The sequence below is a fragment of the Erythrolamprus reginae genome, chromosome 3, assembly GCF_031021105.1.
Source record: "Erythrolamprus reginae isolate rEryReg1 chromosome 3, rEryReg1.hap1, whole genome shotgun sequence".
Lineage (NCBI taxonomy): Eukaryota > Metazoa > Chordata > Lepidosauria > Squamata > Dipsadidae > Erythrolamprus > Erythrolamprus reginae.
The window spans coordinates 76,928,754-76,941,766 of NC_091952.1; the positions used below are offsets into that span (position 1 = coordinate 76,928,754).

The window sequence follows — 13,013 nt, forward strand, 5'->3', positions numbered from 1 at the left end:
CAAAAGCCTAAGGGGAAAGGTACTCAAAATGTTACATGTGGGTCATCCTGGGATTGTCAGGATGAAGAGCCTGGCAAGGGGGCATTTATGGTGGCCAGGGCTGGATGCTGATATTGAAAGTTGGGTTTCAAAGTGTGATCCGTGCCAAGAGTCACGGCCCAGTCCCCCCAAAACAACTCCGGCTGAGTGGGAACAGCCTGCTGGTCCTTGGTCTAGAATCCACATTGATTTTGCTGGCCCAGTGGGGTCTCAGTATTTTTTAATAGTGGTTGATGCCTTCTCCAAATGGTTGGAAATAATAGCAATGAACAACATAACCACAAGTGCCACTATCAAGGTATTGAGCAGACTGTTTGCATCCCATGGGTGCCCAGATCTCTTAGTGTCTGACAATGGGCCACAGCTAACAGCCAGGCAATTCGAATTGTTCCTAGATGGCCTAGGGGTCAGGCATGCCCTCATCTCGCCTTATTCGCCCTGGGCTAACGGATTGGCAGAACGTTACGTACGGGTGGCAAAGGAGGCATTGCGCAGGTCAGGCCCTGGGGATGTGCAACAGAACTTGGACCAATTCTTACTCACCCAACACATTACCCCTAACTCGCACACACATGTAAGCCCTGCAGAGTTATTGATGGGAAGGAAGTTGAGGTCACCACTAGACAGGTTAAACCCAAGGTTCTGTGTTAATAATAACCAAATGTGTACAAAACCTGAAAGAGAAATGTATTTGGGACAAAATGTATATGTAAAAAGTTTTGATGGAAATGTAAACTGGATGAAGGGAATTATTGTTAAGCAAAATGCACCTAAGACCTATGTTGTTAAACTAGAGGATGGTCGTTTGTGGAAACGACACATAGACCACATTCGGAAGCGAACAGAAAATCAATTGCCACAAACCGCTGACATGGACTCTCCCCCTTCAACAGACTTTAGTACATTGCCCGAAATAAGAGACACGCAAAGAGACTTATCGGGCCAGGGGGAACCATCCAGCGACGCCGAACCATCCTCGTCCTCCGAAGCCTTCGTTGGGCCCGCCAGGCCAAGTCCGCCACACCGGGAGAACAGCGGCGAGCCATCCTCCACAGTCGGTGGCGAAGGAGAAATTGAACTGCGCAGGTCAGCGCGAGCTCCTCAGAGGCCCCACCGATTGGACGACTTTGTCACATGGCTTTCTTGATGGATGTGTCCAACTATGAGGGGAGGGGTGTTGTATCCTGTAATGGCTACCTTGTAACTCTGTAAATAGTTTGTTCCTCTTTCAGCGCTGTCTGAGCCCAAGCAGGAAGTCGCTCCTGATTGGCTCAGACGCGGCCGGCTCTAGCTTTGGCGGGAACCGCAAATATATAAAAGGAGCGGTTTCTCCAGGCAGAGTCAGTCGGTACTCGCTGAATTGTCACTTTACCTTGCTGAGCTGGTCACTTGTTCTCTGAGCTGAATAAAAGTACCGATTGCTCAGAACCCTGTCTCTGGGTCTACTTCACTATCTATCTATCTATCTTATCTATCTTATTTATCTTATTTATCTTATTTACCTTATTTATTTATTTTTTATTTATTTATTTTTTATTTATTTATTTATTTATTTATTTATTTATTTATTTATTTATAAATAAATAAATAAATAAATAAATAATGCCGCCCTTCTCCTTAGACTCAGGGCAGTTTACAACATGTTAGCAATAGCACTTTTTAACAGAGCCAGTATATTGCCCCCACAATCCGGGTCCTCTTTTTACCCACCTCAAAAGGATGGAAGGCTGAGTCAACCTTGAGCCGGTGATGAGATTTGAACCGCTGACCTTCAGATCTAGCTGTCAGCTTTAGTGGCCTGCAATACTGCACTCTACCTACTGCACCACCTCGGCTCATGCTGATATGATCAGACTTATGAGGCAGGAGGGTTTCCTGAGGATATGTTTCTCTCAGCTTTGTTTTCACAGCACACAATATTTGTTCCCCCACTCCTTTTTCCTTAAAAAAACCCATATATTTTAACCATTTTAGGCCTAAAACAAATAGAATGAGATGTTATTCCCCAAACAGGACTCTTGATTCTGAGCATTTGTCCCCAGTGTCTTTTTTATTTTTCGACACTCCCTTTCCAGAAGCATTGTTGTTAGCCGCCCCGAGTCTGCGGAGAGGGGCGGCATACAAATCCAAGAAAGAAAGAAAGAAAGAAAGAAAGGAAGGAAGGAAGAAAGAAAGGAAGAAAGAAAGTTTTGAATTTTGAAGCCACCTGTTAAAGCCTCATATTTATCACATCTTCAGAAAGGGGCTATTGTGCATCAAACGGCCTGAGTGATCAGTATGGATGTAAAAGTAGAAAAATACAGGGTAGAATATATTAGGATAAAATTTTAAATCTCAATCAAGAGACTCAAAAACAAGAATTAGAGAATGGTCATCAAGTGAAAAATAATTGTGCGTATGATCGTGAAGTTGTGGCTTATCAATTTCTCTGGTTCTTTGAAAGACACTTTCCTTATTTGAGCTATTTGTGCTCTGTTGATTGTTTGCATTGGGCTCTATTACACCATGGCATTTTGATTTATTATAGGTATGGGATTATTGTTTCTTTGAAACCCCTAATGTGAGATTTTCTTGACTCTTACCTGAAAATGAAACTTATACAGGTAGTCCTTATAGGAGTTCATTTAGTGACCATTCAAAGGTACAACAGCACTGATTTATGATCATTTTTCACACTTATGGCTTACAGCATCCCCATGGTCATGTGATTTACATTCAGATTCTTGACAACTGACTCATCTTTATGACAATTGAAGTGTCCTGGGGTCATGTGATTTTCTTTTAGTGACCTGACAAATAAAGTCAATGGGGAAACCAGATTCACTTAACAACCGTGTTACTAATTGAAGAACTGCAGTGATTCATTTAACACAGTGTTTCCCAACCTTGGCAACTTGAAGATATTTGGACTTCAACTCCCAGAATTCCCCAGCCAGAGAATGCTGGCTAGGGAATTCTGGGAGTTGAAGTCCATATATCTTCAAGTTGCCATGGTTGGGAAACACTGTGTTAACAAATGTAGCAAGAAAAGTAAAATGGGTCAAAACTCACTTAACAAATTTCTCACTTAACAACATAAATTTTCCGTTCAGTTGTGGTTGTAAGTTGAGGACTACCTGTACATTATGCTCATTTATAGGCTTCTCACTGGACTGCCGCAGAAAATTAATACAGTATATTTAATTTTTATAAATGGTTGGATTTCTCTGTCTGCCTACATGTTTAATTTAGAAGCAAATGAAATGATGCAGTCTGAAAAGAGTATACATGGCTGATCAATCAAGAGAACCTTTCCTTTCTATGTGCGTTCGATGTAAGACTGTTGTAGTTTTTGTAATATACATTTTGTGTCTTTCAGTTTACTGATAGAACAATGCCAACAGACAAGCATATAGAAGTTATGATAAATAAATATGGCCTAGAAACAGCCCCATTCGCTCCACAAATGTTTGGAAATGCTGCCAAAGAACACATGGAGAAATATGGTATGTTAAAATATTAATGTTGTAAAAAAACATACAATGAAGACATTTTGAAAACATCTTGTATGCTGTAATAGGTGGTGTGCCACACCACTGATTTTTGTGCCAAAGAAAATTCTGATTTCTACGGGGGCAGTTTTGCTGCAGTAAACAGTCAGCTGGAATTCTTTTAATGGTTTTGTCTTTTGTGTCTTGAAACATGATTCTTATCTAACTTCTATTGAGCCTCTGAGATCACAAAAGCACAATAAGCACAGCATATTTTCTTAAACTGCATCAAATCAACTAATGAAGTCATCCTTTTTTTATATGCTTTTGATTATTTTAGGGACAAAGCTTGAACACTTTGCAAAAATTGCTTGGAAGAACCATAAACATTCTGTGAACAATCCGTAAGTATAGTGTTTAGGTAATGTGTTATAATGCAGGCTAAAAAACAAGTATTGTGTGCTTTGTTGGGAAAAAAATGCAAAGACAAAGTATTTATGTCGTTTGGCGGGACCCCGGGGAACAGCCTTCTCTGTGGCTGTCCCGACCCTCTGGAACCAACTCCCCCCAGATATCAGAGTTGCCCCTACCCTCCTTGCCTTTCATAAGCTTCTTAAAACCCACCTCTGTCGTCAGGCATGGGGGAATTGAGATATTCCCTTCCCCCTAGGCTTATAAAATTTATGCATGGTATGTCTGTATGTATGATTGGTTCCTTAAATTGGGGTTTACTTTTAATATTAGATTTGTTTATATTGTCTTTTACTGTTGTTAGCTGCCCCGAGTCTGCGGAGAGGGACAGCATACAAATCAAATCAAATCAATCAATCAATCAATAAATAAATAAATATTTTTTTTAAAAAAATGGAGGAGGAGTGTTGTAAAGGTGGCTAACAGATTAAACATTTCCATGCTCAAAATAATAACAATAATCAAATTATGAGGGATTAGGATATAGGTACCAGATACTTATAAGCTCTGAATAACAGCTCCTGAGCATAGCCAATATTTCTCTGAATATTGGTGAATCATAATTTTCTTGTATTTCCTTAGGAATAACAAAAAAAAAAGTCTGCTATTATGATAGGACAGTAGTTCTCAATCTGGAGGTCAGGACCCCCTAAGACCATGGGAAAAGACAAATTTCCCATGGTATTAGGAACTAAAGCTTCTATTCTCTCTCCTTGGAACATATTTTTACGATCTGACCGATCAGGAATTTACAGTGAGGGTGTCCCTCTAACCTTCCTGCTAATCAGTTTAAAGCTCTGTTGGGAGAATTGGTGCCAGATTTATGGTTGGGGGGTCACCACAACATGAGGAACTGTATTAAGCGGTTGCAACATTAGAAAGGTTGGGAACCACTGTGTAGGTAATCCTTGGACTGACCTGAGCAAAGCTGCTTTATGCAACTACATTGTTCAAATGAATACTTCAAAACAGTTTCTAAGCTTCTGGAAGGAGATGGCAAAATCATCAGCAGGAGACATTCATTGCAAAATTATATGATTTGATCTATTGTGGGAAGATACTTTTGAGATTTAGAAAAGTAAAAGCAATAATTCACTGGATCTGTTTTTGAATTGTTCTGATTGCATTCATTTCCCTGCTTTCTGTAGAAATTCCCAGTTTCAAAAGGAGTACAGTTTAGATGAAGTGCTTCAATCTCGCAAGGTTTTTGACATCTTGACAGTCTTACAGTGTTGGTAAGAATCCAGCTTTAGAGTGCTTTTGTTACCCCATTTCTCCTTTTATAAAACAAGCTTATTCTCTTTGATTTTATTTCTCTTGGCTGTTCCCTTCTGTTTCTTGGGATCATTTCCTTTTTGTTAGATATTACTACTTTTTTTTTAATTTGGATATTGAATTAGGGACTTTGCACTAAGCACAGTATTAATCACTGATCTATGTGTCTTACACAAACTTAACTTCAATTGCAGATTTTCTATGCAGTAATATACAAAATAGCACATTTACACATTTCTGCTATGCAATTGCTTTACAACTCATTAAGCAGTCTTAAGCCTCATAATTTCAATTGATCAAATTCTCATCTGCCATTGTAATTTTTTTTTTTTGCATGGGTAGAGTATTTTTCAGCTGTATGTGGTGGGATGCCTTAGTCAGAAATGGAAATCCTGGCTTGAAACCAGTTTTTGATTCTCTTCCTTACTCCCCCCCCCCTTCCGTTATGACTAGTGATGGCCAAACCAAATCTGCACAATTCGGGTCCGTACTGAATTTTGTGGTGTTCGGTATGCCGAACACGAACCCAAAATTTTTTCAAACTTCGGGCAAAGTTCGGGGTTGTGTTCAGAGTTCGGAGCTTTGACGTCACGGGCAGGTTGCTAAGGACGCCAAGGTGATCACTTCCTGGACGCCTCAGCGACGCTGCAAGCAAAGACGGTCCTTTCATGTAAAAATAAACATGTTTATTTTTACGAAAAAGGATGCCGCAGAGGCGCTGCAAGCAAAGGGCGGTCCTTTCACGTAAAAATAAACATGTTTATTTTTACGTGAAACGACCGCCTTTTGCTTGCAGCACCGCTGCGGTGTCCTTTTTTGTAAAAATAACAATGTTTATTTTTACGTGAAGACCTCCCTTTGAAGGAGCTGGGGAATCCCTCCCACGAAGAGATTCCAGGGGCGGAGCTTTGATGTCACCGGCAGGTTGCTAAAGACGCCAAGGTGATCACTTCCTGCATTCCATGGAATCCAGAAAGTGATCACCTTGGCGTCCTTAGCAACCTGCCGGTGACGTCAAGGCTCCGCCCCCGGAATCTCTTTGTGGGAGGAATTCCCTGTTCGGGTTCGAGTTTGGGTTTGGTTCGGGTTTGGCCGAATTTTGCGTAAAGTTCGGTCAAACCTGCCTAACCCGAACACCGTTGGGTTCGCCCATCACTAGTTATGACCTCAGAAATTCACAATTTGGTCTTCAACCTGAAAGATGGTAAAGCTATTGGAAATGAATTGATAAAAGCAGAGTAAAATCCAGAGGCACGGCCTCTATATTGCTGTCCCTTTTTACACCATATAAATTGTTCAAGAAGTAGAATATATATTTGTCCATAACCAATCCTTATTGTGTGTTTCAAGTCCAACATCTGATGGGGCAGCAGCTGTAGTCCTTGCTAGTGAAGAATTTGTGAAGAAGAACGGATTGGAGTCTAAATCTGTCGAAATTTTGGCCCAAGAGATGCGGACTGACTTTCCAAGCTCATTTGAAGAAAATAGCTGCATTAAAATGGCAAGTCTGATCTTTTAATGTATGCAGTAGCATGCGTCATAGATGAATATACCTAAAAAATATTAAAATAGAAATGCTGAAAATAGTTTACAGATTAGACACAAACTGAAATGACAAAATAACCCCTGCTTACTATAATATAAAGAATATATTTTAAAGGTTCAAGACCCAAGACATGAGCTTCCATTATTTGCCATAGCTAGCAGTTCCAAAGCATGCAAATGTGAGTAGATAAATAGGTACCACTTTGGTGGGAAGGTAATAGCCTTCTATGCACTTGGCCAGGGGTAGGATTCTCTTACCTTCCCTACCAATTCGGAAGTGCACACTTCATGTGAGCATATCTGTATGTTACATCCATTTCTGACCCTCTGCACATGTGCAGAAGCCTTTGCGCATGCACAGAGGATTCGTTGCCAGCCGCTCTCAAGCAGCAGTGACCGGGGGACCAGTTTGGGGGGCGTGGCAAGCCGACAAATGGGGCCAAATATTCCACCACCGGCTCATGCAAACTGGTCCGAACCAATAGCAACCCACTACTGACCTTGACGTATAGTCATGCTGGTCATATGAGCACAGAAAATGTCTTTGGCCAACGGTGGCTCCCTCAGCTAAGAAACAGAGATAAGCAATGCCCCCTACAGTTGGCTTCAACTGGACAGCGGAAACCTTTACCTTTTATGGGATAGGAGATCCAGGGAGATCCAGGGAGCTTTCAGTTTAAATCCCATGCTCCAAATCTAACTAAAGAATACATAATTACCAGAAGAGCACCTCTTGTTGGAGATGAATGGATCATAGAGCAAGAATGAAGAGGTGTAAAATGACTGTCATTACTTTTGAATAAAGTACTGTAATTTCATAATTCCGTGAATATATTTACAGTGGCACCTCTATTTACGAACTCAATTCATTCTGTGACCAGATTTTTAAGTAGAAAAGTTTGTAAGAAGAAGCAATTTTTCCCATAGCAATCAATGTAAGAGCAAATAATGTGTGCGATTGGGGAAACCACAGGGAGGGTGGAGGCCCTGTTTCCTCCCAGGAGATTCCTAGAGAGGCCCCACGGAGGCTTCTCCCTACCTTTTTCGGTTACAGTTTCGGAGGGTTGGGTTTGTAAGTAGAAAATGGTTTTTGAGAAGAAGTTCTTATCTAGAAAAGTCCCTAAATAGAGGTACCAGTGTATTAGACTTTTTGGTAGACCATCCAAATTTGTTTCAGTCCTGCCTAAAATTAAACTTTACCCTGGGAATATAACAGCGTAGCTTGATTCAGAAGAAAAGTACTCAATTTTCTTGAAATAGATGGATGTATATTTTTAATTTGCTGCTGTTGCTTTCAGTGCATTTATGCATAAATTGTCTTTTGATGTACATTAATTGGAATATACTGTATATACATAAAGTGATAGGAAATATATAAAGTCCATTTATTATTCATGAACTTTAAGTGCATATTTACATACTGTAGCATATTTAATTTGTGATCATTTCCTTTTTTTCTGCGGTCCCTTGATAGGGGCAGTGTCTAAATATTATTAATCCCTGCATACGCAGTCAATTCATATTTGTCGGTTTGGTTATAATATTCTAAATGGTTAATTAGTGATGTTTGTGTGTGCGCACCCATTCCAATTTTTCAAAAGCCATTCATCAAGACAATTAAATGGCGTTCAGAAAACAGAAACATTTAACGAAATGCATTCTGGTTATATTTTGCTGCTTTTAGGTTGGTTTTGATATGACAAAGGAAGCTGCCAAAAATTGTTTTTCGAAAACTGGCCTAACACCAGAAGATGTCGACGTGATTGAACTTCATGACTGTTTCTCTGCTAATGAATTAATTACGTATGAAGCTCTGGGACTCTGCCCCGAAGGTATTCCTTCAATATTAATAATTAATAATAATTTATTAGATTTGTATGCCGCCTCTCTCCGAAGACTCGGAGTGGCTCACAACAGCAATACAAAATACAAATCCAATTGTCCAATAACGGTTACGAAAGGCAAGGAGGGTGGGGGCAGTATGAATTTCCGGGGTGGGCTGATTCCAGAGGGCCAAGGCCGCCACAGAGAAGGCTCTTCCCCTAGGGCCCACCAAGCGATATCATCTAGTTGATGGGACCTGGAGAAGGTCGACTGTGGGACCTGACCGGTCACTGGGACTCATGTAGCAGAAGGCAGCCCGGCAGGTATTCTGGAATGATGCTATATAGGTATTTATAGGTCATAACTAACACTTTAAATTGAGTCCAGAAATCAATTGGCAGCCAGTGCAGTCCGCAGAGTGTTGGAGAGATGTGAACATGTCTGGGTAATCCCATGACTGCTCACGTGGCTGCATTATGCACAACTTGTACTTTCTGAACACTCTTTAAAGGTAGCCCCATGTACTGAAAGAGAGCAGGCTTGAGTTCACTGCCTTGAGTTATTTATAAAGTAATAAAGGCATGATAAAAAAATATAATCAATAAATATATCTAGAACAGTGATGGCGAACCTATGGTACATGTGCCACAGGTGACATGCGGAGCCATATTAGAGGGCATGCAATGAGTTGCCCTATGTCAGCTCCAGTGCGCATCCATGATTTTCGGCCTTAGGGAAGGCAGTTTCACCCTCTGGAGGCTTCAGGAGGCTTTTACAATTCATTTAAAAATGGGGGATATCATATGCATTAAAGATTTCCTTTTTTTTTTCTTTTAAGGAGAAGCCGGTGAGCTGATTGACAGAGGAGACACAACTTACGGTGGAAAATGGGTTGTAAATCCCAGTGGTGGTTTGATTTCAAAAGGACACCCACTGGGTGCTACAGGTAATTCAGTCATCTATAAAGCTTTTAATTAGCTTTATAGAAAAAAAATATGCAATTTCATTTAAAGAAAAGGCTAAGTTAAGCCTTCTTATCTTTTGCAATCAGCCATCACTAGTTAACCGCATAGACATGCTACTTTGATGAGAAGGTATAGTAGTAACATTTAGTTATTCTATGCTGATTTATCTGGCAGGAAATCCCACTGAATGCTCTGTTAAGGTGAAATGTCCATAAACCCTTTAAACACAAACACATATTTCTAGTCATTTCAAGAGATAATTTCTGGCCAGCTGGAATATTTGGCAAAGAAATTGTAAGTCTGGTCGCATTCCATAGGGTTCGCTAAGCCACTCCTGGAATTGTCCCAAGCTATCTTCATGCCTTCACTTTTTTTAGTATGAAAGTAGTTCTTTATGTAGAAAAAACTAAAACATGCACAAGTAATACTTGTTACAAATACAGTAATACCTCGTCTTACGAATCTAATTGGTTCCAGAAGGAGGTTCGTAAGGCGAAAGGTTCTTAACACGAAACAATGTTTCCCATAGGAAACAATGTAAAAGTGATTAATGCGTGCAAGGGGGATTTTTTTTTTTCAAAATGGCGCTCCGCTAGGTGCCACCGCCCGGCTGTCACCTTCTGAAACAGCTGGGGGGCTTCCTGGAAGTTCGGCAAAAGTTCGGGTTCGGGTTCCGGAGGCCGCCGAGAACTGCCTGGCTGTTTCAGAAGGTGACAGCCGGGCGCCGCCGCCCAGCAGAGCGCCGTTTTTGCAATCGGCAATGGGGTTTTCGGCCGATCTGGAGGCTGAAACAGAGGTGGGGAATCCCAATAGGGAATTCCATGGGCGGAGCTTTGACGTCACGAAGACATCCTTCCTGGAGGCCACGTTTCGGCCGACTTGTAACCTTCTGAAACAGCCGGGCGCTTCTCCGCAGCCTCCGGAACCTGAACCCGAACTTTTGCCGAACTTCCGGGTTGGGCGTTCGGGAGAACGCCAAGAAGCCCCCCGGCTGTTTCAGAAGGTGACAGCCGGGCGGCAGTGCTTCTCGGCGGCCTCCCGAACCCAAAACGTTCGGGTTCGGGAGAATGCCGAGAAGCCCCCCGGCTGTTTTAAAAGGTGACAGCCGGGCAGCGGCGCCCAGCAGAGCGCCTTTTTGCTATCTGCGGTGGGTTCGTAAGTCGAAAAAAGTTTGTATGAAGAGGCAAAACATTTCCGAACCCCTGGTTCGTATCTCGAAATGTTCATATCACGGGGGGTTCGTATCACGAGGTACCACTGTATACTAGTTTAAACTGAATTTGATTTCAAGCCTACGCATGGGTAGATAAATATCTATAATCCCTAAAGTGAGCAGTGTTGGTTAATATTTTTGTTAGAAATATTACATTAAAGATTATGATAACATTTCTAAGACTAAATTGTCCATTGGTTGAAGCTCATATTGTTGAATGGCATATTATTTTCTCAGCAACAATATGAACGTGTTCTAGAACGTGTTTTAACTTCTCAAGGTAATCTATAAATTGTGCATGCCATCCAAGTATAGCCAGTTCCTACTGTACTTATCTTGTCAAACTGAAAAGAGTTGGCTGTATCTGTGCATTTTCTCCCCAAACAAGCCTTTCCTTGGTGTATTTTCATGTTTGCTCAACTGGTTGTGACTGTGAACTTTGCTATTAGTCTTAGGAGGCTTGCACCCAGGACAGATTATATTTTTACTTGTATTCAAATATTGTTGCTCACCTGATAATGTGCCTCTCTGGGCTCTTTTTCTCTTTTAAACTAGCAGAAATTCATTTATTTAAAGTTATTTATGAACTGCCTAGACCTGTTATTCATAATCGGTAAATCGGTGTTTAGTTTATTGTTCTTGACTTTTGTGTTCTTCAGCATATTTATTATGTTCTTCAGCTAAATGACAACTTTAATCTGGCTGTTGAGAGCTCAAATATTAAGGGTGCAGATACAGAAAATACTATCCTAATGCTGAAAGCTAATTTTTAGTTTGTGGCTCTGTGCAAATATCCAGACATTCTCTTTGATTTGAGGAGTGTAATTGCTCTTTGAACAAGGTCATGGAATCTTTTTATTTGAGCTTATATCAGCTTTTGAATTTTTTCAGAATTATTGCTCTCTCTGCCTATCAATTGGCAACATTCCATAGAGGGCCTCTAAGAAGAAAGAGGGAAGCTACATTTGCCCTTTGCTTTGTAATATAATCTAATTGCATAACAGCGAACTGCATTGCTGTATGAGGGAATATATTTGTCAAGTCTTGCATAACTTAGAGTAATATTTCTTAACTAGGGAAATCTAGGAGTTGAAATCCAAATATCTTCATGCAGGGATGGGCTACTGAAATTTTTACTACCACACTGTGGGCGTGGCTTATGTATTTTGTTTCAACATCTTTCAGTGGAAATTGGGTGCTCTATGGTGGAGCTCCATTTTTGCTACCGCACTGTGTTACCCTCCGTCCGGTTAGTAGCCCACCCCTGATTATCTACTATATAAAGTGTATGTACACACACGCACGCACAGCTCTTCTAAAATTATACACATTCAACTTCATTTACTTTTTTAAAAAAATATTTTTTATTGATTTGTAACAATTTTTACATCACACAACATAAAACAGTGCGTAGTGAATTGTGCCCACCACCCCGACACACACACATTCCCCACCACCCAAAAAAAAATATACACACATTCAACTTCATTTACTGTGACAGGAAAAACATACCCAGAGCAGAGAAGGGATAAAAAGAAAAAAAAAATCAAAATTTTGTTACTGGTACTGCGTACCTGACTGTTCCCGTAGGAGCCCACCACTGTCTTCATGTCACCGAAGTTGAGAAACACTGACTTAAAATCCTTACAGGAAGATAGATTCTATTTAAATGTTGGGGTGGAGGAACATCTGTGACGGCGAACCTTTTTTGGATTGGGTGCCCACACCCGTAATGCAATGCCTTCCCCCTGGGCACATGCACAACGCCCCTGCGCTGCCCCCCTGCATGCACACAACTCCCCCTCCCTTGTTCCCGAAGCCTCCTGAAGCCTTGGGACGGCAAAAAACGGCCAAACAGGCCAACTGGAAGTTTGAAAACGAACTTCCCGTTGGCCCATTGTTCGCCATTCCCAGGGTTCAGGAAAGCCTGGGGACAACGGAAACAGCCAAAAGGTCCAACTGGAAGTTCAGAAAAGAACTTCCAGGTGGCCCATTTTTCACCATCCCAGGCTTCAGGATGCTTTCCTTCAGCCCAGAGAGAGCAAAAATGGCTGAAAAAGCCAAAAATCAGCTGGCCAGCACAGGCAAGCTTGCTGGAACTGACATCGGCAATGCTTCATATTCATACATTGGCACGTGGAGCCTCCGATATGGCTCCACGTGCCACCTGTAGCTATAACTGCTGTAGGAGAACCAATTTTTTGGGAATTC

General features: G+C 41.3%; 1 protein-coding gene across 3 annotated transcripts in view; it reads left to right on the forward strand.

The window, feature by feature from the left end:
• Window positions 1-13,013, forward strand: part of SCP2 (sterol carrier protein 2) — a 281,976-nt gene that overhangs the window by 252,937 nt on the left and 16,026 nt on the right. For all 3 annotated transcript variants that reach the window (XM_070745915.1, XM_070745914.1, XM_070745916.1), the window contains 6 exons: window positions 3,398-3,524; window positions 3,850-3,913; window positions 5,129-5,215; window positions 6,606-6,756; window positions 8,485-8,632; window positions 9,463-9,570. In XM_070745915.1, coding sequence (XP_070602016.1) covers window positions 3,398-3,524; window positions 3,850-3,913; window positions 5,129-5,215; window positions 6,606-6,756; window positions 8,485-8,632; window positions 9,463-9,570 — 685 coding nt within the window. The remainder of the gene's footprint in view (window positions 1-3,397; window positions 3,525-3,849; window positions 3,914-5,128; window positions 5,216-6,605; window positions 6,757-8,484; window positions 8,633-9,462; window positions 9,571-13,013) is intronic.